General features: G+C 49.5%; 1 protein-coding gene across 5 annotated transcripts in view; it reads left to right on the top strand.

The window, feature by feature from the left end:
• PDE4A (phosphodiesterase 4A) overlaps nucleotides 1–15422 on the top strand; it is a 41340-nt gene extending 25918 nt beyond the window's left edge. For 4 of the 5 annotated variants that reach the window (XM_081136404.1, XM_081136408.1, XM_081136406.1 and 1 more), the window contains 14 exons: nucleotides 920–1111; nucleotides 1869–1905; nucleotides 2012–2082; nucleotides 2806–2855; nucleotides 3048–3160; nucleotides 6676–6769; nucleotides 9009–9226; nucleotides 10715–10813; nucleotides 10919–11083; nucleotides 11279–11378; nucleotides 11505–11659; nucleotides 11878–12000; nucleotides 12558–12740; nucleotides 14483–15422. In XM_081136404.1, coding sequence (XP_080992530.1) covers nucleotides 920–1111; nucleotides 1869–1905; nucleotides 2012–2082; nucleotides 2806–2855; nucleotides 3048–3160; nucleotides 6676–6769; nucleotides 9009–9226; nucleotides 10715–10813; nucleotides 10919–11083; nucleotides 11279–11378; nucleotides 11505–11659; nucleotides 11878–12000; nucleotides 12558–12740; nucleotides 14483–15166 — 2284 coding nt within the window. In that variant the 3' untranslated portion in view covers nucleotides 15167–15422. Of the gene's footprint in view, nucleotides 1–919; nucleotides 1112–1868; nucleotides 1906–2011; nucleotides 2083–2805; nucleotides 2856–3047; nucleotides 3161–4757; nucleotides 5190–6675; nucleotides 6770–9008; nucleotides 9227–10714; nucleotides 10814–10918; nucleotides 11084–11278; nucleotides 11379–11504; nucleotides 11660–11877; nucleotides 12001–12557; nucleotides 12741–14482 lie in introns of those variants that run through there. The other variant, XM_081136407.1, reaches the window with a different exon arrangement.
• The last annotated feature ends 9925 nt before the right edge of the window (nucleotides 15423–25347 follow it).

Raw genomic sequence — 25347 nt, forward strand, 5'->3', positions numbered from 1 at the left:
GAAAGTAAACAGTAAAGAAGTAAACTGTAGATTATATCCAGTAAGTGGTATTTTTTTAAGGAAGGGAAATATAAAATATTAGGGTAAGGTTTGGTCAGGGAAGGCCTTCCTGAGGAGTTGACTTTTGAGCTGAGGCCTGAAGGAGGTGAAAGAGGAGCCACTGGAGATCTGGGCAGGGTCAAAGGCCTGTGCAAAGGCCCTAAGACAAGAATGTGTATGGAATGTTTATGGAATAATGAGGAGGCCATTGTGGCTGGAGCACAATAAGTGAAGAGTAGAGTGGAAGGTCACAAGGCAGGGCCTTGTGGGCTGCAGAGAGGTCTTTGGCTTTTCCTGAGTGAGTTGGGGTCCATAGAAGGTGCTGAGCAGAGGAGGGATGTGACCTGACTCAGGTGTTTACAAGGGTCCCTCTGGCTGCTGAGTGGGAAACAGACTGAGGGGCAAAACAGGAGCCAGGGACCAGGGCAGAGGTGAATGCACTGCTCCAGGCAAGCGATGAGGGGTGCCGGCCAAAGGGGCTAAGTGGACCAATTTTGAATAGATTTGAGCAGTGAGGCTCATTTGAGATGCAGTGGAAAAAGTAGTAAATGAGAACCACACAACTTGAGGTGTGCATTGCTACTAGGTTAATATGTTTAAAGTTCAGCCCTCCCCATGTCATCTCCATGAAGGACAGGTCATGGTCTGTCTTCGTCACTGCTGTTTCTCCAGCACCTACCACAGGCCTGGCTCACAAAGGCTCTCAGGACTGTTTGATCTCTACAATTCTTTGTCTCCCATCTCTTTTGGGATGTCTCTCTCTTTAGTATCCTCTATCTGCCCCTCATTTCTGCCAGGAATTCCCTTGGCCCCCCTGTTCCTCTTAACCTCCTCAATGCCATCTCAGGCCCCCTGACCCTTGTTCCTGCCGCCCCTGCAGCTTCGAGGCAGAGAATGGGCCGACGCCATCGCCCGGCCGCAGCCCCCTGGACTCGCAGGCGAGCCCGGGCCTTGTGCTGCATGCCGGGGCAGCCACCAGCCAGCGCCGTGAATCCTTCCTCTACCGCTCAGATAGCGACTATGACATGTCGCCCAAGACCATGTCCCGGAACTCGTCAGTCACCAGCGAGGCGTGAGCACTCCCTAATCCCACCTGCCAGCTATTCCAGGCCTGTCCCTTTATAGCATGTCCATCCAGTGAGTGTCCACCCTATCTCTGCCCCTCGCCCAGCCACACTGAGACCCTTCCTCAGTTCAAGCCCCCACCCTTGTCCTTATAGTCCCCACTTACCCAACCTACCCTTTGGCTGCTGGGGCCAGGCCACACCTTAGCCTGAGTCTCTAGCAAGGATGGAGCACCCCCCAGTTGAGCCCTCCCTGCCACTGCTTCCCCCCACAGTGTCCACCTCTGCTGAGCACCCTCCCCCTCCCTTCTTCCAGCCTTTCCTAAGCCAGCCTTCCTAGTCATTACCACATATTGAGGTGTGAGCACCCCCAGACTTTCTCAACCCCCTCCCCCTCCCTGGATCCTCCAGCCCTGCCCCTACCCATCAAGGTACCCACCTCACACACCCTCCAGGCCCCTTCCTGCCCTACACCCCTCCCCACCCACTGCTTTCACCTGTATGTGTTCACCTCCCCCCATCCACCTGAGTCCTCCCTGACCACCATTTCCTTCAGGACTGCAGCGTGTTTACCCTTGTGAGGTGTAAGTGCCCTCTTCCCCGAACCCATGGAACCCCTTCCCTGCTCACCAGCCTCCCTGGGCCCAGCCCCCACAGAGTGTCCACCCTAGAGAGTTGCTTCTCTGGCACCGCAACCCCTCTCCTCCTAGGTCCTTTGGCGTCCCACTGTGAGGACCCCTGACCTCCCCCTGTCCTTGATTATAGGTATGCTGAGGACCTCATCGTGACACCATTTGCTCAGGTGAGACCCCTCCCCTAAGGAGGGAAAGGGCTCCAAAACTCCCCCACACTTGGGGACAGGGGCCCAGGCCCAGCTACCCTCTCCTCACTGCCGACTCTGGTCCCAGGTGCTGGCCAGTCTCCGGAGTGTTCGCAGCAACTTCTCACTCCTGACCAATGTGCCCATTCCCAGCAACAAGTAAGTTGAGGCTGGGCCCCAACAACCATAATCATGAGGCTAAGCACATCTGGGTTCCACTCATATTTATGCTGCATGACCTCGGGCAGGCACTTAATCTCTCTGAGTCTCTGTTCAGGCAACAGCTCCCTTGAGCCAGTGAATCATTGCAATTCAAATGCCTAAGACACAGAAGCTTTTATAAAGACCCAGGGGTCCAGATACAAGGTGGTGAGGCCATAGGTGGCTAACCACCCCAGCCTCAGGGCCACTCCTGCCTTCATGCCAACTTGCTGGGCAGATAGCATCCTGTGGTGTATCTGTTCCCCCTCCATAAAATGGGAATTTAATAGCTTCTCCGTTAGATGGCTTCTGTGAGGATTCCAGAGATGATATATAGAAAGTGCTAGAACATTGGGTCAGGGGTGTGGCTGAGAGCTGCTGGTTCCTCTGGTAGTTGGTGGGAGGGATGCTCAAGGAAGCAGGAACTTTGGAGACACAAGACCTGACCCTACCACTGATCAGCCATGTAGTCTCCAGGAAGCTGGTTCACCATCTTGAGCCTCAGTTTCCTTATCTGTAAAATGGGTTCTTGTGGGGTTCTGTGAGAGACTGCAGAGTACATGCCAGCATGCCTGGGACACACTGAGCACTCAGAAAAAGGAATGTCAGTGCCATTCATGTTGACGGGTGGCAGGGATCTGGAGGGGCCCAGGCTGGCACTGGAGCCCCATTTCTTTGCAGGCGATCCCCATTGAGTGGCCCAACCCCGGTATGCAAGGCCACACTGTCAGGTAAATAAGCCCAGGGGTAGTGGAAAAGGTCCCCTCTTACTGCCACAGTGGGGGGCCCTCACCCAGGGTAGTTGACTCACCCTCTTTCCCAGCATCCCACTCACCTGGCGGACCCCCATCACCATGGGCTGGGGCTTCTGTGGCTCTGCCTATGGATCCTTTCAGTCACCACCCCTGCTTCCCCTTCTCCAGAGGAGACCTGTCAGCAGTTGGCCCGGGAGACATTGGAGGAGCTGGACTGGTGTCTGGAGCAGCTAGAGACCATGCAGACCTACCGCTCAGTCAGCGAGATGGCATCGCACAAGGTGTGTGGGCCTCGGGCCCTCAGGGCGGGGCTAGTCCCTGGGTGGGGCCTTCGGGGTTGGACCAACAGCTGGGTAGAATCTGTGGGTGAAACCAGCCAGGGGGTGGGCCAATCCCTGGATTAGGCCTATGGGGTGGGGTTATTCCTACATAGGGCCAGTGGGGTAGGACCTGGGGAACCTAACAATAGGGTGGGGCCAGTGGGCAGGGCCAATCTATGGATATGGCCTATAGGGTGGGGTGAATCCCTGGGTGGGACCAACCCCTGGGCATAGCTTTAGGATTTGTAGCTCCTATGGATTTTTACTTCTCCCAGAACCTAGGGAGCCTGGTATATGTATGTGTCTGGCTGTACATCTGTCTGTAGACAATCATCTTTCTTGGGGCAAGGTCATGTGCTTATATGGTCTACGGGTGTATATCTGTGACTATGGGTGTGTGTGGTGGTCCATTTGTTGGCTACACATTTGCAGCATAGGGTGGGGGTGTGTTCCAAGAGATTCTGCCAGGAGTGGCATACAGATGTGTACCAATGATTGGTGTGCACAGGCGATTATGCGGGGTTGTGTGTGGGTCTGGAGGGGTGTGTATGTCTACAAGTATGAGTTGGTCCACACTTGTGGTGTGTATCTCCATGTGTTTGTGACTGTGTGTGTGTGTGTACCGGTGTGTGCTTGCAGGGCTGCAGGGGAGGGTTCAAGGCTTGCATGTACAGCTGTGCAGATTGTGCTCTGCACAATTCCAGGGCACCATTCAGAAAGTAGGCAGTGTGAATGGTGCTCCCTGGAGTTGTGCAGTATGGTGGCAGCCCCTGTGGGAGGATGCATCTCAGGAAATGAGTGTACAGGTGGGGGTGTTTGTGTTGGGGGCAGTGCATATGCCTGTGGGTGGAGATTTGTCTGGGAACATAGAAGTCTGAGGGCGATTGTGTCCCTGAGGGTGTGTTAAACATCTGAGAATGTGACCATACCTCTGAATGTGAATCTGCAAGTGTGTGTCTGTGATGGGGTGTGTGTGTGTGTGTGTGTTCCCTTATGGATTTATCAGGGTATGTTTGTGTCTAAGATCACATGGGTATTTGTGTTTGTTTGAAAGTGTACCTATGGGTGTATTGAGTATGTGTTTATACGTGTGTCCAGTATCTGAAGGTTTGTCCCTCAGTGTGTGTCTCCATGTCTGGGTGTGGGTCTGTGTTCTTGGAAGGGACATGTCTGAAGGCATTTGTATTTCTATGTACTCAGCTGTATACCTATAAATGTGTTGCACATCAGAGTTGTGACTGTGTGTGTGTGTGTGCATGTGGTCAGTGTAGAACTAAAAACATCGGTATCTGTGCATGTTCAAGTGTGTCAAGTGTCTGGCTGTGTTAGCGTGGAAGGTGTATCTCAGAGTATTTGTATGTCTGTGAGTATGTGGAACATCTGGGTGTGTGCCTTTGTCTCTGGGTGTGTCCATGGAGGAGGCATGCTCCCGAGGGGGTGTGTACTGCTCTGCTTATCCCCAGCAGCCCCACTTGGACCTGGCTGAGGTCTGTGGGCTCTGATGCCCCTTTAATGCCCCCCCACTCCCAGCACCAGCTGACATCACATGCAGCCTGCCAGTGCTGCAGTGAGCACGCACACACACAGGCGCACACACAGAGCCCAGAGCCTCTGAAGCCGCCTCCTGGCACCCTCACCCTGCCCCTCCATGGGCAGGGGTCCCTGGTCACCTCCAACTGCTGCTGTGAGGGGGCCCATAGGGGCCAGGGGCTGGCAGACCATGTAACCAGGGCTGCTACCGGGAGCGCGGAGGGGAAGGGAGCCCCCAGCTCTGCTGGGCCGGCCCAGGCCCCTCCGCGGCTCCCCCTTCCACTGCCCACCTGCCCAGCACCCCGCCCCCACCCCAGACGGTGGTGGTTAACCCCAGGACTCCCCAAGCTCAGCCTCTGTGTGCGGCAGCCCTGAGCAGGGCTAAGACTCCAAGATGCCCTTGGTGGATTTCTTCTGCGAGACCTGCTCCAAGCCATGGCTGGTGGGCTGGTGGGACCAGGTAGGGGACCTTGGAGTGGTAGATGGGCAGGACACCTGGCCCTGGCCCTCTGACCTCTGACCCTTCAACCCCTGGTTTGGATTTGTGTGTTCAGCTATGCACGTGTGCGGTCTGGAGATTAATACTTACGACTGTGTCTCTGTGTGGCCCAGGGCTGGGTGTAAATGGTGGCTGGGGGTCTCTCTGGGTGTGACTGTCAGTGCACACATGTGTGTGCCTGCAGTGGTGTGGCGCCACCTGACTATATGCTTGTTTGCTTGGGTCATGGCTTGGCTCTGTCTGAGATCATATGGCTCTGGTTGTGTTGTTATGTGTTGGACATGTTTGTGAGTCCAGAACTACGTGATTTTTCTGGGGCATGTGACCCTGAGTGTCAGTGACCACCTTATTGTACATGCCCCTTGATTTGTGGGTCTGGGGCTATGTGAACTGTGTAACGTAGGAATCTGTGTCTGTGTGTGGTTTGTGACTTTGTGGGTCCATCTTGCACGAGTGTGTGTGTACGTGTGTGCCTCTCTCTCTTTATGTGTGCCCAAGGTCTCTGGGCAGCACTGGCTGCAGTGAGTGCCCCATTGGGTGTGGGCCCTCAGGCTCACCCTCCCTGTCCAGTGTCCCTCCTGCCTCTCTGGATGGAGTCAGCTCTGCTTTGGGGGTGCTTTGCCAGAGCTTGGGGGTGGGGAACTGATGCCCTTTTTCCTCCTTGCACAATGTCACAGCAGATGCTGTGTGAAGTGGAATGGGGGGACCAGGAGAGGCCCCCAAGCTTGGTTCTGGGTATACTTCACTCATCTGTGCATCTGTCCACCTCCTGAAGCTAGGGAAGAGGGGGCTATGATGGGAACCCCCTCCCCTTGGTGACCAAACTAGGGCTTCCTCAGCTCACTCTTCTCCCCTGCCCCAGCCAAACCTTTTCTTCACCTAGAGCTTGGGAACTATGTTTCCTCCTTCCAAACTGGGCTGGGTGCTAGGGGCAGGATCCCCAGGGAATAGGTCCCATGTCTGGGGAGACAGGGGCTAGGGGTAGCCCTGAGAAGGCAAGGGTTAAGGGGCCTGTGGCCTACCCCCCCTTTCCCCCAAGCTCAGCAGCTGGTTGGAGGGGGAGTTGCTAAGGAGACTCCCATCACCATGGCAATGGGATTCTCCTGATACCTCATTGGCTCCCTGTTAGTCAAGAGCCCCTCCCTTCCACAGGTGCCCCTCTGGCTCCTCCTTGGGGAGAGGGGGAGAGAGTATGAGGAGGGGAGCCCCCCTTCCTCAGGCAAAGAGATATGCTGAGTCCTTACTCCCCAAGCCTGGGGATCCCCATCCAGAGCTGGGAGGAGAGGAAGGGCTGACCCCTCCCCTCTGACAGCCTGTTGGGGTCTCTGTAGGCTAAACAGAGAAGTAGGAAGGACTCATGGAGTCTTCAGAAGTTTCTTGGGTAAGGCTGACTTCCCCACTTTTCCATGACTCCATCATTCCTTCCTTCTTGCCTCCTTCACCTTAGTTCAAGAGGATGCTAAACCGGGAACTCACACACCTGTCAGAGATGAGCAGGTCAGGAAACCAGGTCTCTGAGTACATCTCCACCACATTCCTGGGTGAGTGAAGGGCAGCCCGTGGTAGGGGTGCACACCTGGGCTGGAGGGGCCCCCCCAGACCTCGGGTCCTATTGCCCACCTTTACCTAAGGGACCCTGACTCTTAACTCTCCAAAGGTCAAAGTCACCGTGTTCAAGAGTTCCCATATTCATGATGCCCCCAAATTCAGTGGCACCCTAACTTCTATAGAACCCCACATTTTAAAATCTCTCCAAACTGAAAAGCTCTCCCAAACTCAGTGGAACCCTAATGGAACTCTGAAACTCAAGATCCCAGGAAACCCCCAAACTCAAATAGAATTCCTAAACTTGGTAATGCCCCCAGGCTGAGCCCTGGCAGGTAGCAAGTTGGTTGGAGCATCATCCTGATGCACTGCCCGGGTTGTGGGCTCCATCCCCAGCTGGGCACCAGCTGGAGTCAACCAATAAATGCATGGATGGGTGGTGCTGCAAGTCTATGTCTCTCTCTCTCTCTCTCTTTCTCTCTCTCTCAAATCAATAAATTAACCTGCCCAGCCGGGCTTGGCTCAGCGGTTGAGCATTGACCTAGGATCCAGGAGATCGCTGTGCGATTCCTGCTTCCCGGTCAGGGCACATGCCTGGGCTGTGGGCTCGATTCCCAGTTGGGGACGTGCAGGAGGCAGCCAATCAATGACTCTCTCATCACTGATGTTTCTATCTCTCTCTCTCCCTCTCCCTTCCTCTCTCTAAAATCAATAAAGATATATTTAATAAATAAATTAGCTCTGGCCAATGTTTCTCAGTGGTTAGAGCATTGGCCTGCACACTGAAGGGTCACAGATTCAATTCTCAGTCAAGGGCAAGTACCTGGGTTGCGGGTTCACCACCTGCCCTGGTCCGGAGCATGTGGGAGGCAACCAGTCCAACCAGTAGATGTGTCTCTCTCACCTCGATGCTTCTCTCTCTCTCTCTCTCTGTCCCCCTCCATCCTTCCCTTCCACACTTTCTTTGAAAAGCAATAGAAGGAATATCCTCGGGTGGCTGAGGATTAACAAAATAAGTAAATTGATTTAATTAATTAATTAATTTTTAAAAAAGAAAAGAAAATGCCTCCAGTCTGAAAAGCCCACAAAAGTCAATAGAATCTGCAAACTTGGATTCCCCTCAAATTCAGAAGATCCCCCCAAACTCAAGAGAGATGCCTAAACTCAGGTGGGTTCTCAAACTTAAAGGAACCTCTGCCCTGAATAGTCCATAAAAGACCCCAAAACTTTAAATAAAAAACCTTCAAACTGAAAAGTCCCCCAAATTCAATAAATCCCCAAACTTTTATGATCTCCTAAATTCAGTTGACTCCCAAAATTTTAGATATCCAAACTCAATAGACTTCTCAAGCTTAAGAACCTAGAAAAGATTCCCCAAACTTGGAGAATTTCCTAACTCAATTGAACCCCAATACAGTAGAATACCCCAAATTTATTGGAAACTTCAAGCTCCTGGGAACCTCCAATTCATCCTAACCTCTGAACTCAGGAGCCCAAGCTGAGGATATTCCTTATAAACGCAGGATTTCACCCTCACAATTTATCATCAAAGATCCCCAAAGTCAGATTTACCTCGTCCCCCAAGTTAAGGAAGGTTCTGATTCTCAAATGCTCCTGCCAGTGGGGGTGTGGCTATGCCAAACTCTGAGATCCAGCCAATGCGAGCATGGCATGCAAATGACCCTGTAGGGCCTTGTCATCGACTAGTGGGCCCCAGGTCACAATGGGTGGCCCTGACTGGGCTCTGGAAGCCCTTGAAAGCTCAGGGAAAAAGTTCCAGGGTCTGCTTCCCAGGAAGGCTGGTGTTACCCAGTAGGGGTGGGGGTCCATGGAGCCAGAGACCAACCTTCCCTCCCTCCTCCCATCACTGTCCACCCCCACCAGCACTCTCCATCACCATGGAGGTGTCTTCCCAGCGACCTCCTATTAGGGCAGGCAAGGGCTCTCTCTAGCATCCCCACCCCACTTCCTGACTTCCCATGCCACCCCCCTGGCAATTGGACTGGGGCCACTTCACAGCTCCTGGCAGGCCCCAAAGTCCCCACTCCAGCCCACCACTCCCCAGAAAAATTTCTTCCTCCCCTTTGGTTTCCAGCTATGAGTAACCAACAGCACGACACCCAGAAGGGGTCTGCCCTCCTGGGTGAAACTTTCCAAAACTAATGGGATGGGGGCTGAGGGTCAGATGAGGGAGGCTGAGGGGCATCCATGCTTGCTCCCCTCCATCTTCTATAGACAAGCAGAATGAAGTGGAGATCCCATCACCCACGATGAAGGATGGAGAAAAAGCACCTCGGCAAAGACCCTCCCAGCAGCCTCCGCCCCCTGGGCCGCAGTTCCAGCCTATGTCTCAGATCATGGGGGTGAAGAAGATGATGCATAGCAGCAGCCTGACCGATTCCAGCATACCCCGCTTTGGGGTGAAGACAGACCAAGAGGAGCTCCTGGCCCAAGTGGGTGGGGGCTCAGCTGGAGAGGGGCAAGGGTTTCCTGGAGAAGGACTGGGTGTTGGGTTAGCCTGAGATGAGGATTGGGGTGTATAGGTAGTTCCCTGGTTTTCTGAAAGCAGAACATTCCTATGAAACCTTTCGTAAACCCAAACAGCGTAAAACGAAGCAGTTACCATTAATTTATGTGTCTTTATTTCGTTCATGATTGAAATACTTAATTATATCCGGTTTTACACTAAGTATAACACCCTTACGAGCTCTCTTAGGCTTTTCTGATACCTTAGGGCACATCTTGCTAATGGCTGCACAAAATAAATTAAGAAAAAGCACAGATGCTCACAGACAAGTACAAAGCTCTGGTGACTGGATGCCAAGGAGCCGAGGGCAGGTCCTGGGGAAGGAGTTTGGCAGGGCCCCTCTAGATGATCAGCCGCTATAACAGCCGCTGCAAAACAAATGATGAACACTTTTCTGTTTTCCCTTTTCACCTTTTTTTATAAAAGCAAAAATCCTCTTTGGGTTTCTTTGAGTAAGCAAAAACAGGCACTAATGTAGGTATTTTGTAAAAGCAAGTGGCATAACATGAACTTTCTGAGACTCTTGGGAGCAGGAGAGGAAGGAGCTAAGCAAGGAGGTAGTCTCAGCTAGAGTCCAGCCTCAGCCTGAACCCACAGGGAGCTCTGGACGGTGAATAACAGAGTTGAGCCCATCCTGAGGGAAAAGCACTGGCTTCTGTACCCCTGTGTCATCACTGACTGGGGGCTACCCCCAGAGTGGATGGCATCACCTCTTCCATGTAGTTCCTTTGGGGACAAAAGCAGTTTTCTGGAGAATGGGGCAGCTGTGAGCCTTAGAAGCAACAGTCTCAGCAGCTGGGAGGTGGGTGCAGTGGCCAGTGAAGGGGATCTAGGCAGAACACCAGCAGTTTGCACTACAGGAGCCAGGGTTTGGCTCCTAGCTCTTCTGAGAGACCTTGAGCCAAGGGGCTCTCACATCAATTTGTACAATTGATGTGATACTCAGTGGCTCACTCAGCTGACATTTATTGTAACCCTTTGTGAGCTGACACTGGCCAATGCAATATTGGGTTACCCAGTATTTACTGAGCACCTGCTGTGTACTGGCACTGTTCTGGATCCTAGGAAGACACGGAAAATTAGCTCATGTTTCTTTCCTCCTGGCACCCATGAGCAGTTTAGCTTGGAGGCTACAGGGTCTGGGCTAAGTCACATCACTTCTCTGCCCCTGTCAAATGAGATCAAGTGCTTAGTGCAGTGCCTGGCAGATAATAAGCACTCCATAAACAGTCGCTGTGGTTGCTTTGTTATTTCTCAGCCCAGTAGGACCTGGGCTGTAAATTCTGTGCTGCTGAGCATGCCACCCGCTGGGTAGGCAATGGTGGTGCTACCTTCAGACCAAGGGTCTACAGGGAAAAGGCTAGAGGGCGCTGGGCCTTGCAGGCTCCTGATCTCTGGCCTCCATCTCCTCCAGGAGCTGGAGAACCTGAACAAGTGGGGCCTGAACATCTTTCACGTGTCAGATTATGCTAGAGGCCGTTCCCTTAGCTGCATCATGTACACAATATTCCAGGTAGGGCTGCTGAGTGGGGCAGGGTGGGGGGCAGTGTGAGGGGGGGGGCAAAGGCAGGGAGCTAGTGGCTCGTGGGGGTCACCGCCCCTCCATTCCTGCCCTCAGGAACGGGACCTGCTGAAGAAGTTCCACATCCCAGTGGACACAATGGTGACATATATGCTGACTCTGGAGGACCACTACCACCAGGATGTGGCCTACCACAACAGCCTGCACGCTGCCGATGTGCTGCAGTCCACCCATGTGCTGCTGGCCACACCTGCGCTGGACGTGAGCACCGCCTGGCCCCTTGGCCTCCTAACCCCCTCTCCCTGCCCATCTCTGATCTGTTTATCTCTCTGACCCTGGGTCTCTGACCTCCATCTCTCTCTGACCCCATTCTTCTCTCTGATCTTTATCTTTTTCTCTCTAACCCCCCATCTTTTTAACCCCTGTGTCTCTCTGACTCCCTCTCTCTGCTTCCAGGCTGTATTCACAGACCTGGAGATTCTCGCAGCCCTCTTCGCAGCTGCCATCCACGACGTGGACCACCCTGGGGTTTCCAACCAGTTCCTCATCAACACCAGTGAGTGGCCCTCCACAGGGTGGGGCCTGCCCTGCTCCTCCCTGCAGTCAGCCAGGGCGGGGAGGGGGGGAGGGTGTGTGTGTGCCCTCCCTCCCTCCCCTGACCTCCCGCCCGCCTGGGCCACAGATTCGGAGCTGGCGCTCATGTACAATGACGAGTCGGTGCTGGAGAACCACCACCTGGCCGTGGGTTTCAAGCTGCTGCAGGAGGACAACTGTGACATCTTCCAGAACCTCAGCAAACGCCAGCGGCAGAGCCTGCGCAAGATGGTCATCGACATGGTGGGCTGGGCGGGGACAGAAGAGGAAAGGTCAACTTTCATGGGTGGCACTTTGGGAAGGTCCGAGTTTGAGATGGAAAGGCCCATGGGGGAAGAAACATCTTTTAGCAGGACTTGTAGGGATGGGTTGTACCCAGTAAAAGCTCGAGAAGCTCCGGTCCATGCAGTGGTCTGGTGGCAGAGCTTCAGTGGCCCCTGTGACAGTCCCCTTGCCCACAGGTGCTGGCCACGGACATGTCCAAGCATATGACCCTCCTAGCTGACCTGAAGACCATGGTAGAAACGAAGAAAGTGACCAGCTCAGGGGTCCTTCTGCTGGACAACTACTCTGACCGCATCCAGGTGCCCCCTTCACACATTGTGTAAAAAAACTGGTCCCTTCTCCTCTCCTCCACCATTCAGATCTGGGTTGCTGCCTCTCTCTCAGCCTTCAGTTCCCTTCTTGCCTATCTTCATGCCTGTTTTTCTCTCTCCCCCTTCCATCTTCCCCCTCCAACCCCCACCTCTCCTTCCCATCTCCCCTCACTCCTACCATCTCCCCTTTCTTCCCTTCATAACCCCTCCGTCTCTCCCTTCCTCTTCCCCACCATCTTCTCCTCTCCCCCACCTTCCCCTTCTCTCTCTCTCTCTCTCTTGACTTCCTCCACCTCTCTTTATCTCCCACACACCTCTCTCCCCACCTTTTTTTCTTCTGTCCCTCTGCCCTTTCCTCCATCAACCCCTTCTTATCTCCTCCCTCCTCTCCCCCACTCATCTCCCTCTTTATTTCTCTGTCTCTCTTCATCTCCCCCCTACCCCTTCTCCCCACTCTCCCCCCAATGGGGGGAAGGTAAGGAAGCCTGAGGCCTCAGACTCAGATAGGAGGAGCATGGCCTCTGAAGGTCCTGTGCCCTGTGCAGGTCCTGAGGAACATGGTGCACTGTGCGGACCTCAGCAACCCCACCAAGCCGCTGGAGCTGTACCGCCAGTGGACGGACCGTATCATGGCTGAGTTCTTCCAGCAGGGCGACCGCGAACGAGAGCGTGGTATGGAGATCAGCCCCATGTGTGACAAGCACACAGCCTCGGTGGAAAAGTCTCAGGTACAGTTGCAGGGCACCAGCCCCCACCCCAACCTGGCCTAGAGCTTTCAGGCCCAGAAGGTCCTGACCTGCCCCTCCACAACATCAAGTCTTACTTTGTTTTTTTCTTTTCTATCTTGATGGGAAATATGCAACATTTTCTCCTCCACGAAACAACCACACTGAGCTTCTGGCACACAAACCTAGTTCAGACAGTTCTAACTCATTTGCAGCAACTGCCACAGTATTATCAATAATAATACTTAGCTGGCCCTTAGTTACAGACCTTATGTTGAGTCAATCTGTTTCTGATATCCTCAGCTGGCCAGTGATATGGTCCCTGATTTTTAGAGGATTTTGAATTGAGGTGGATTGACTTGTTTTCATCGCATGCCTGATTAATTTAACAACAGGGACAGGAATGCCATCTCGTAAAAGACTCAACACTGAAGTGTGAATGTAAGAGTTTCTTACCCTTCCCACTTCTAGTCTTCTCCCAGTGAGACTCACCTTTCCCAGTTCAGTGTGTATGCTCTTCTAGACCAGGATTACCCAGCCTTGGCTCTGTTGACAGTTGGGGCCAGATCATTCTCTGTGGTGGGGGCTGTCCTGTGCATCTTATGGTATTGAGCAGCATCCTTGGCCTCCACCCACTAGATGTCAGGAGCACCCTCCCCTTCCAGGCATAACAACCAAAAATGTCTCCAGACACTTCCAAATGTCTCCTGGGCCTGCAAATCACCCCCACCCCTGATGAAAACCAGTTTCATAGTTTTACTATGTAGTTATTGTCACAGGCAACATCATAGCAATGGTTCATGGGTTTAGCTTTTTTAAAAAGATAAATTGTATTAATATATAACCATTTTATACAGCTTGCCTTTTCTTCTCAACAATGACTTAGAAATATGTCCAAGTTATTGCAAACAGATTTAACCCACCCTTTTCCACTACTGTATAGTATTCCCATAGATGTATAGACAATGATTTGTGTAGTCATTCCCCTGTTGATAGACATTTAAGTGTTTAGGAGTTAGAAATTCACAGTGACTGAAACAAAATGAAGCTTTTTTTTTTCCTTTTATACAAGAAAAGTCTAGAGAAAGGGAATTTGGCTCTCTGTGGCTCCACAGAGTTGGCAGATACCTGGAGCTTTCAATGTTTCTCTTCCACCATCAAAAGAATGGGGTTTCTATCCCCAGAGATGCCTCTCATGGTCACAGATGCTGTCAAAGCCCCAACCATTCTGGCTACATTCCAGGGGAGAAAGCCCTCTGCCAGCTGAGGCAGCGCCCAGCATCTTCCATCTACAGGTGGCCTCATGGCCACCCTCTCTTTGCAAGGGAGACTGGGAAATATAGTTTTCAGCTGGAAGCATTGTGTCCCCCAAGAAAAAAAATCAAGATTCTGTCAATAAAAAGTAGGAAAGATGATATTAGGCTCTTAGCCTGCCATGAAGTTATTTCTAGTTTCTCTTTGTTGCAAAAAACGCCATTATTAATATCTGTGGGTACCACATTGAAAAAACACACACACTAATCCCCAACTGATGTATGTATAGAGGTGTTTCCAGTTTTTATTTATATCTCATATGATTTTTTTTTGGTTACTTATGCAAGAACTTTTCCAGGGTGGATCTGAAAAAGCAAGATCACTGGGTCCAATGGTATCAGCATCTTTTAAATTTTATTCAATCCATCAGTATGGCTGTGCCATCTGTACCACTGTGGCCACTGGTTAATTATGCCTTCCCCCTCCCCCAGGTGGGTTTCATCGACTATATTGTGCACCCACTGTGGGAGACATGGGCTGACTTGGTCCACCCAGACGCCCGGGAGATCCTAGACACATTGGAAGATAACCGGGACTGGTACTACAGCGCCATTCGGCAGAGCCCGTCGCCACCTCCCGAGGAGGAGCCTGAGGGGCCAGGCCACCCAACCCCACCTGATAAGTTCCAGTTTGAGCTGACACTAGATGAGGAAGAGGAGGAGGAGGCGTCCTCCGCTGCCCTGGGTGCAATTGAGGTGCAGGAATTATTCGTGGCCCAGGATGTATCCACAGCTGAGGAACTGTTGGAGGTCGATGGCCAAGATGTGTCCGCAGAGGTGGAGGTAGAGGAAATGTCCTTGACACAGCAAGCAGACAGTGTGGCTGTGGGCCAGGACAAGTCCACATCCCCAGATGCATTGATGGATGCCGTGGGCTACAGCAGCCCCCATGTCCTGTCTCCTGAGAGCCCCGCTCTGCCTGCCTTGAGGACCCCATCCACTCCAGAGGAGGCCCCGGGCCTCCTGGGCCTCCCCTCCATGGCAGCAGAGGTGGGGGCCCAGAAAGAGCATCAAGCTGCCAAGAGGGTGTGCTGTGCCTGCACAGGGACATTGGGCGAGGACCCACCCACACTCCCAGCCCCTGGTGGGTGGGGGTCTGCTGCAGGCCCTATCTGAGCCCCAGCCTCTACACCCCTTTCCCCCTCCTGCCTCCTCTCACCACCATCGTCCCCCAACTGCCTCCTTCACTGCCTCAAAGACTCTTGGGCCTCCTGAGAAAAAAGAAAACAGAAAAGTGGCTTTTTTTCTCTTTTCTTTTTTTCCCTTTTTCCCCCACCCACGGGGCCACTTTTTGGAGGTGGGGCCTGGGGAAGGAAGGGCTGAGGTCCTGGAAGGGGTTTTATTTTTGGAATTTTCATTGTTACATTTTTAGAAAAAAAAACGAAAAAAAGAAAAAAAAAAAACAGGATGAAACACAGCAACTGTAGATGCTCCTGTTCCTGGCTCCCGTCACCCACCTCCAACCCCACCTGCACCCCTCCCAGGTCCCAGGCTCAGTCTTCCAGCCTCTTTGGGCTCCCCATCTGAGCCCAAGCAGGCTTAAGGTCTCCTTCCAGGCTCTTCCTAAAATTCGAGGGTTTCTAGAATCCAGCCAGGGAATAGCCATTCTGGGCAGGGGCCTGGTGGGGGGGGGGGGGTCGCTGTGAGAGACCCCAGCTCCAGCCCCTCTCAGGCTCACTGTCCCACCCCAAGTCTTCCACCTCATTTTGCACAAACCTGGCAATACTTACTCTGGGACAGGCATGGGGACGCTGTACAACTTAGGATGCTGGGAGGGGAGGGTGTTAGAGGGACATTTGCACCACCAGCCTGGGGTCTGAGATTTGAGGAGGGCCTGATCCTCCCTCCACTTGCTACCCCCTTCCCCTTCCACTTTGGGTTCTGTTTGAATTTTCTCCATTTGTGGGGGACAGCTCCAAGCTGCACCCACTTCTTCCAGCTGCTTCTCCTCTTGTTTCTGCCTTAATGATTCTCACGGCCATAGGAGAGGGTTGCAGTGGCTCCCACCTGCACCTTGGGTAGGGTGGGGCCAGACCCAGAGCCCCCATCCTAGGCATCCCCCCAGCATCCTCTTGCCCCCTTCCCTGACTCTTTGCCCTAGGAGGAAGCAATAATGGTGTATACCCACATTCCCTTTCTGGGCATCCCTTCTCATCCTGGCACCAAAGTCATTTCTCCTTTGTCCCACCTTGCCAAGCCCCCCCCCCCAACTATTTCCCGAGCAATATGACAGACAGATGCAAGGCCATTTTTCTCCAAGCCATGAGGGACTGTTTGGAAGGAAAGGCCCCTCTTCCCCCTCCCCTATTCCCCTTGGCCTGGTTCTGCAGTTGGACAGGGCAGGGCCTCTCTCATTGCCCCACCCCTCCAATTCTGTTCGCAGGGTACTGTAGCCTCCCCCTCCCCGAAGCCTTCCATCTGTCTGTCTATCCCACTGGGGACTACCACCCTCTCCCAGCCTCATGATACTGTACAGGGTTCATTTTTGTAGCGAAAGTAGTTTCTGTCCTAGCCGGCAACCGGAGTGGGCCTTTTTTTGATTTTCTTTTTTTTCCCTTTCTTTCTTTTTCTTTGTACATACTGTAAGGTTGGTTTGTAAATTATTCTACAGAGGCAAAAAAGGGAAAATAAACTTACCCTTCCCTAGCTGACCCAGTCAGGGGAAGGAAGGGTGGGGATCTCCCAGAGGGAGAGTCCCTATTCCTGCTGTATTATACAAACTGTACCATAGACCCCCAAAAGGGTGGGCTCAGCGCTGTTGTTTGATGGGGAGTCGGTTCATCTAGGGGGTGAGGGCTAGGCAGAGCCTGTCCCTCCCCCTGCCCCAGGGCTGGGTTCGACTGGCAACAGTTGAGATGGACCATCCCACCCCCAATCAGGGCTCCTCTCTCAATAGGGGGTGCACAGGACCCCCATGAGCTGCTCAAATATTGTCCACTTTGATGATCAATCAGTCGGTCCATTGATCGATAATCAATCCTTTGATCTTGTCTCCAATTAAACCGAGGCTTTCACTGATCTTCCTGGCTGATGTGGCTTTCTTTCCCACCTGGTTCTTGAGGTGCGCCTTTTCAGCACTGTCTGCCTGAGGCAGGAGGTGTGAGGGAAAGGGGGCTCTGACCCTATCCCTCCCCAAGTAGATAGAGCTTGAGGAAGTTGCAGGGAGCTTGGCAGAAAGCAGCTCCCAGGCATGGGCCAGGTCCTGGCACAGGGAATTCCAGGTTGACCCACCTACTCTGCCATCCATCACTAGCACGAGGGACTAGTTTGGATCCCAGCTCTAGCTATGTGCCCTTGGGTGTGATCTCTCTGACCTTCAGTTGTATCATCTGTAAAACAGGATAAAAATCTCAGATTTATGGGGTCAATCTTGAGCAGAGCTGTCCAGTGAAACTTTCTATGATGATAGGAATGTTCTTTGTCTGCACTATCAACGCAGTGGCCACTAGCCACATGTGGCTTATTAAGCACTTGAAATATGACTAGTGCAACTGAGGAAGTGGAGTTTTCATTTTTCTTTACATTAAGTAGCCAAATGTAGCCAATGGCTACTGTATCAGACTGCAGAGTTCTGGAACTTAAGTGAGAGAGGAAATGTAGAGGATTTAGAGCATACAGAGGTTTGCCTGCTTGAATGTGGTTTAAAGATTCACAGTAGATATCCTGGCCCAGAGGAGTGTAGATAGCCTGGACCCAGAGAGGAGAAGCAAAGCTGGAAAACTAGCTAGAAGTTTCCAGGGAATCTGAACTTTGTGCAAGAAGCAGAGAGGAGATGCAGCTATTTCCCCAAGGGTGTTTCAAAGGGAGTCAGAGTCGGGGAAAGGGTATCAGGGTGGGGGTCAGGAGGCAATAGTACCCCAGGCTGCAGGGGATGGCCAGGTAGGCCTGGGTTAGCCTTCTTACTTTGGCCCTCAATTTCCCTGAGTGTAAAAGGGCAGGCGTGTTGTCCCAGATGTTTCCTGTGTTGGGACAAAGTTGACAGGCTGAGAATGTGGGTCAAAGGGCAGAGGTGGCATGTAATCCTTATTGGCTCTTTAAAATTCTCCTGATGGCGCCCCGGCCAGGCGGGGCTCAGCGGTTGAGCACTGACCCAGGATCCAGGAGATTGCAGTTCGATTCCCAGTCAGGGTACTTGCCCAGGTTGCTGGCTCAATCCCCAGTTGGGGGTATGCAGGAGGCAGCTGATCAATGACTCTCTCCCATCATTAATGTTTCTCTCTCTCTCTCCCTCTCCCTGAAATCAATAAAGATATATTAAAAAAAAAAAAAATCCTCCTAATGGAGAGTTCATCTTTCCTCAGGCAAAGGTGACCAAGAGCAGGGAGGCCTTGTAATCTGAACAGGAGTGGGGAAACTGGGGAAGGGGTGGAGCCAATTTATTCTCTGAAATTGACATCAACCACTTGCAGGCTACGGAGTCAGGCAAAGGGCTGTGCCTCTCCCTCTCCCAGCCTTTCCAGGGCTCTGATCTCATCAGGAGGGTTATTTTAATCACTCTCCAGCAATCCTTGAGAGTACTATCATAGGTCTATTTTGCAGATGAGGAAACTGAGGCCAAGAAGTAATCTCACAGTTGGGAAAATTCAGGGAAATAAGGCTGGGATCTCACTTTACCCAGTGCCTGTTCCACAATGATAGCTGCCCAATACTTTTATATTATTACTGCTATTTTATTTCACATGCACAAAATCTTGAGATGTGGCTAATATTTTCCCCTCTTTCGTAGCATAAAAATATAAGTAAGTACAAATGAAGAGCACTTTTTTTCCTTTTTTACCTATTGGCAAATAATATATAAACCATTCTGGGGTGGGTAAAGCACTTTCATAGCTTATTAGTGCTAACAGAAGTTGGCACACAGAACTTTCTAGGAGGGGTCTGTCAATATTTATCAAAAACGTAACAACTGTGCATGCATTTTGACCTAGCCATTGCAGTTTTAAAAGTACTTATCCTAAAGGAACAGTTGTATGAAAACCATAAGATGCAGGTACAAAATGCCCATTCCAGTGTTGGTCAGAATATTGAAGGATTATTAAAGACCCAGATGTCCAACGCAGGGACTCATTAAATTATGCTTTGCCTGAACAATGGAATAATATGAAGCCATTAAAAACAAAGTGAGTGTACATTGAAATGACAAGACGTTTACTGTGAGAAGGGCAGGTTTCAAAATGTTCTGCATTATACGATCCTACTGAAAAATATGTGCATAGAAAAGGCAGCTTGTCCATCAAAATACTAACAGTTCACCAGTGGTAGGATTAAAAGAGATCTGTGTTTTCTGTTCTGCAGTCTTTAATATTTCCTGAATTTTAGCAGTGAGCATGTATTACTTTTATAATCAAGGGGAAAGTTATTTCATAATCAAAAGAAATAAAAGTCGGTCGTTGTTGTCTGAGAACCACAAAAGCAAGGTAAATAGCGCACAGGCTCTGGATTCAGCTTGCCTGCGTTCTAGCTCCGACTCTACCAGTTAATGATTGGGTTAATCGGAGCAGGCTACTTGCTGGCTCTGTACCTGTTTCCCTCGTTGTAAAATGCAAACAATAATAGCCCAGGTTTATCAGGCGATTACTATGTGCCAGGCACTGTTTGTTTTACGTAAATTATTGCACTTAATTCTCACAAGAGCCTATAAAGTAGATGCTATTATAAAATGGGTCATAGACATAGGTCACCCGATCTATGCGAGCTCGAGTCCCCTAGCGCCCCTAGAATAGCACGAAGGAACTACAGCAGGACAAGGAAGACGCGCATGCGCAGACCGGATAGGAGGCGTGGCGAGGACAGGAGGGCGGTTCCCCCCGCGATACGATTGGTTGGCCTGTGAGGGGCGTGGCTGTCTCGCCTCTAGAGCCCGAGGACTCCGCGAGCAGAGCTCTGACCGCGGCCGAAGAGATGAACTCCCGAGGCGGGTGAGGGGACCTGGTGTCGCTCCCTTCCTGAGAGTGACTCCAGCGTCGTTGCCACTTTCTTAGGGGGACCCCAGCGTCACCCCCCTTTCCTGAGAGTACCCTGGCATCATTCCCCCTTCTTGAGGGTAACACCTGACGTCACGTTTTTCCTGCGACGTCCACCTTTCCCAAGGAAGACTCTGGCGTCCTCTCTCCCTCCTGAAGTGAACCCCAGCATCGGTTCTTCCTCCTGTGACGTCAGAGTCGCCCCCACTTCCTTAGGCCACCCAGGTGTCGACAATCCTTCCTGATGGGGCCCCAGCATCCTTCCTGAGGGAGACCCTGGCGTCACCCCCTCTTTCTGAGGGGTCCCCTCCAGTGTCTTTATCTCTTCCTAAGGGGACCCCAGGTCATACCTGCTTCCTCAAGGGTCCCCAGTATTGTTCCTTCTTCCTAGGAAGTGACCTGACATTGTTCCCCCCTTTCCTGATGGTTTCCTGTCATTGCCATCCCCCTTTGCTCTGAGGGTACCCCCTTCCTCCTCCCTTCCAATTTGAGGTGCACCCCTGCAAAAGGACTTCAGTAGTTCCCATTCATATGAGAAGTCCCAAAGCCGCCCCCTGCACTCCCCTTCCCCAGTTGGGGAGACAGAAAAGCAAGACTCAGATCACCCTCAAAGTGTTGTCAGGCTGGGGACTGGGGTGGGGAGTGAAACTAGCTTATACAGGACTCACTATGTTACATGAGAAATCATTTAAGGAACTGGGGCTGTTTCTCCTAAAATGGAAGTTGCAGGAAGGATCTAAAACTGCCTTAAAATATTTATCAAGTGCTTCTCACAGTTTTTGACATCAAGTACTTATCGAGTGATTGGAAATTGTGTGGAACTGTCACCTGGAACAATGATTACTTTGTTTCATGAAGTTTCAAAAGATCTGATGATAACAGAGGGAGGTCAAAGGGGTTTTCTTGTGCTGAACTGAAATCCTAATGGCTGATGAATGCTTTACTGGTGCACAGAGTCGGCAAAATCCACAGTCCTGGAGAAGCATCTGGAAGATCTAGCCAATTCCATTCAGTCCCGAAAATGTTTCTTGTACATCCACTGAGACAAAGAATTCATCTACTTAACATTAAAATACGTGTGAAGCTTTTATCGTGTGCCAGTAAATAAAATGGTGAACAGACAGAAAAATAGAAGAATAATTATGCATACAAGGCAGACAGATGCATCGTGACTTCTGCAAGCTCCTTTTTCTAGAACACTTCTCAGGCTTTCTGGTTGTATGTTAATGAACAATCATGCAAATATCTGTCTCACTCCCTAGTTGGCTGTAGGCTGCAGGAGGGCAGAAGCCACGTCTTTGCTCCCAATTGTCTCTACACTGTGCCTGGTAGGCACTGAAGTATTTGTTGTTCCTGCCCTAACTCTTCACTTGGTGAATCCCTTTGAGGAGTTGGGAGATAGCCAGGGAGGGTGAAATATGATAAGTAACAGGAAAACACAGCTCAGAGATGAACGGGACCCCACATGCAAGAACTGAGACTTAAGAAATAAGCAACAACTCCTTGACTAATGCAGTTAAACTTCCCTGACCCTGAAGCTCAGAGCAAGTGAAGGCAAAGAGGCAGTGGAAGTCAGCATCAGGCTGCTATGTTTCCAATTTACCACCAAAGTTGTCTAGATCAGCTGATTAAACCCCAGAGGATCCTGGAATATGTAGTCTGAAAAGTGTTCCTGGGTGCCATGCTTAAACAGTGGCATAATAAAATCAAAGTTACAATGCTGAGGTGTAGATGTGGTGCTCGGGCTCACAAGAGGAAGTTATTATTTTTTTAAAATATGTCTTTATTGATTTCAGAGAGAGGAAGGGAGACAGAGATCTAGAGATAGAAACATCAGTGATGAGAGAGTCATTGATTGGTGGCCTCCTGCACGCCCCTGACGGGATCAAGCCCACAACCCGGGCATGTGCCCTGTCCGGGAATCGGACCGAGATCTGGATCATAGGTCGATCGATGCTCAACTGCTGAGCCACGTCAGACAGGCAAGAAGTCCTTTAAATAGGGAGCTTCCAGGATGCATTTGCAGTTGTATTTGACTTATAAAAAATATAGTTAGCCCAGAAGTTTTGAAGAATGCTAATTTAAAAAATAAGAACAGTCCAGCTGGTGTGGCTCAGTGGTTGAGCATCAACTCAGGAACCAAGAGGTCACTGTGTGATTTCTGGTCAGGGTACAGGCCGGGGGTTGCAGGCTCCATCCCCAGTAGGGGGAGTGCCGGAGGCAGCCCATCGGTGATCTTTCAGATATTTCTATCTCTCTATCCCTCTCCCTTCCTCTTTCTCTAAAAATCAATAAAAACATATATATATAAAATAAGAACAAGTCCAGGTCAATCTTGACCCTTTTCTAACTTTCCTTCTCCAGAAATAGTTCCTCTTTTCATATAGAGGCCTACAAGAGGGTGCTGCACTCCTTTTAGATCTAACTTCCTGTATCAGCCCTGACGGCCACAGGGAGCTACAAAACCATCATAAAATAAGACAGGTAAGTTAGTGGAAGTACTGATTTTTCCACTGGTGATGACAACCAATGAGTAATCGAAAGTTATGCAAGTAAAGTGATCTGAGAACATTAAATGTTATCGTCATCATTCTAACTTTTAACAACCTTGATAAATCAGATTAATGATAGCATCTCAGGTTTCCAGTACTTACCTCATTCCTAGTCAATAACACTACATTTATTGTATTCTTACTGTATTTGCCAGGTACTAGGTACTGCCGTTATCACCATTTTACAGATGAGAAAAATGAGGCACGGAGATTTGCACTAAGTGCTAGATATGGATCTGAGAGGGTAACATCAATCGGCTGCCTCCTGTACTCCTCCTACTGGGGATCGAGCCCGAAACCTGGGCATGTGCTCTGACTGAAATCAAACCAGCAACCTCTCGGTGCATAGGATGACACTCAACATCAGCCAGGGCTATTTTTTATTTTCTTAAATTCTATCTTCTGTAATATATATTTCCACTAACATTTATATTTTAAAACCAGAATACACTCCCAAAGGAGAAGATATTGATTGACTCAAAGGCACAGTGTATTGTACAAGCAAGGGACTCTGAACATCCAGAACTACAGTGCCTTTCACAGAGCTGAAATTTAACTTAGACAATACCCAGTTAATTGAGAGTGGGAAGTTACTTGCTCATAGTCACCATGAGTCCATCCTTTCTTTCACCTTCACCTTCACCATCTCTTTGTATACTGGAACTTCCCCCCAGTTTATAAATATGGTGTCTTCTGAATCTTAACAGCAGAACTCCCACCCCCTCCCCCTCCATGAAGCCTTTATTCCTCTCTAGCTATCATCCCATCTTTCTTTGCTTCACACAAACGTCTCCAAAGAGATATTCCTTTCCTCAGGTACCTTTGCTGACTCAGTGTTGTCTCCTTGACAACAGTGCCTTTAAAAAAAAATGTGTTTATTGATTTTAGAGAGAGGAAGGGAGAAGGAGAGAGAGAGAGAGAAACATCAATGATGAGAGAGTCATTGATTGGCTGCCTCCTGCATGCCCCCCACTGGAGATCGAACCTGAAACCCAGGCATGTGCCCTAACCAAAATCAAACGGAGATCTCCTAGATCATAGGCTGATGCTCAACCACTGAGCCACGCTGGCTCGGCAACAGTGCTTTTTTTAAGGAGACACTCAGAAATATTTATTGAAGGAATCTATTGCTTTACCCTCACTATTCTTCCAAAATCATTCTCAGTAAGGTTACCTCCCAATTACCAAATCCAGTGGGCATTTGAAGATCTCTATTTTTCTGAACCTCTTTTCACTTAATAATGTTGTTCCTTAAAACATTTTGTGCTCAACTTTTTCTCTACTTGACTTCTGTGACACTATACTTTTCTTTAATTCTCCTCCTAATTTTCTGCTGCTGCTATGTTTCTATTGGGGCTTTTCTTACTCCCATCTATTCCTTCAGTGTTTCTCAGAATTTGCCTTTAACCCACTGTTCTCGTTCTACACTTGAATATCAAAGTGTGTTCCCTGATGGCATCAGTATCAACTGGGAACTTGTTAGAAATTCAGGTTTTTTGGCACTCACCTACTGAATAACAGGCCTCTGAAAAATTCAACACCCATTTATGATTTTTAAAAACTAGGTATAAAAGGGAGCTTCCTGAACTTGATAAAGTTTTCAGCAAAACTTAAGACACAGATTACAGAAAATCTTTTAGCAAACATCAAATTGAATGGTGGGACATTAGAAGCAGTCATTGTACAGTTAGGAATAAGACAACTATGCCCACTATTTCTACTAATAATCAACATTGTACAAAAGATCTTAACTTATAGTAAGAGAAGAAAAATAAATGAGTAGGTAACTATTGGAAAGTGACATTATACTATCATTATTTGCTTGTGATTTGATTGTCTGCTGAAAAATAATCAAAACTAGTAGAATTAGTATGGGAATTCAGCAAAGAGGCCAGTGGAAGGTCAATAGATCTGTATTGACAACTTTCATATATAGGAGAAATACCAAATTAAAAGGATCCAGGAGTAAAGAAAGATCCCATTGACAATAGCAATAAAACCTTATAAAATTCCTATAAACACATTGCAAGCCTTTTGTGGAGAACTTATAAAAGTGTTCTGAGGATAGCAAAGAAGACTTCACTAAATAGACAGGTATACTAAATTCATGAATGGAGAGATCTAACGTTGTAAAAAAAAAAATCTCTCCCAACTCAATTATTTTAATGCAGTCCAATAAAAAATTTTCATGGAATTTTGTTCTTCATAGGGAGAAATAAATATGCAATAATAACCCAGTTTTTTGTTTTTGTTTTTGTTTTAAATTTATTATTATTATTATTTTGGAGAATGTGAACACTGATCCCACTACCTCTCACACACCAACCACACTGTTTTGTTTTGTTTGTTTTTAAAGAAAGAAAAATAGAGGTGGGTTCTTGTTCTATCTGATATTAAGACAGGTTATAAAACTGATAACTAAATGAAATTGGTGCAAAAAAAATGATATTTAGGTCAACAAAACAGAATAAAAATAAAAAAACAGAATAAAGAGTCCCATGCATATATAGGAATTTAGTATATAATTGGGATATCATCTTAAAATTATAGAAAAAATGAATTAGTCAAGAAATGGTTTGAAAAATATATGTTTTGGCAGTAATTGGCTATCCTTATAAAAATTACATTCCTATTTCTTATACATAACAATAAATTCCAGATGGATTTTAACAGTACAAACACAAAACAAACATATTTGAAGAAAATTATATATATTTAAATTTCCTGATGTCTCTATTAGTCAGGATTCTTGGTTCTAACAGAATCAATAAAAACCAACCCT

This window comes from Miniopterus schreibersii (assembly GCF_964146895.1).
Source record: "Miniopterus schreibersii genome assembly, chromosome: 4".
Taxonomy (NCBI): Eukaryota; Metazoa; Chordata; class Mammalia; order Chiroptera; family Miniopteridae; genus Miniopterus; species Miniopterus schreibersii.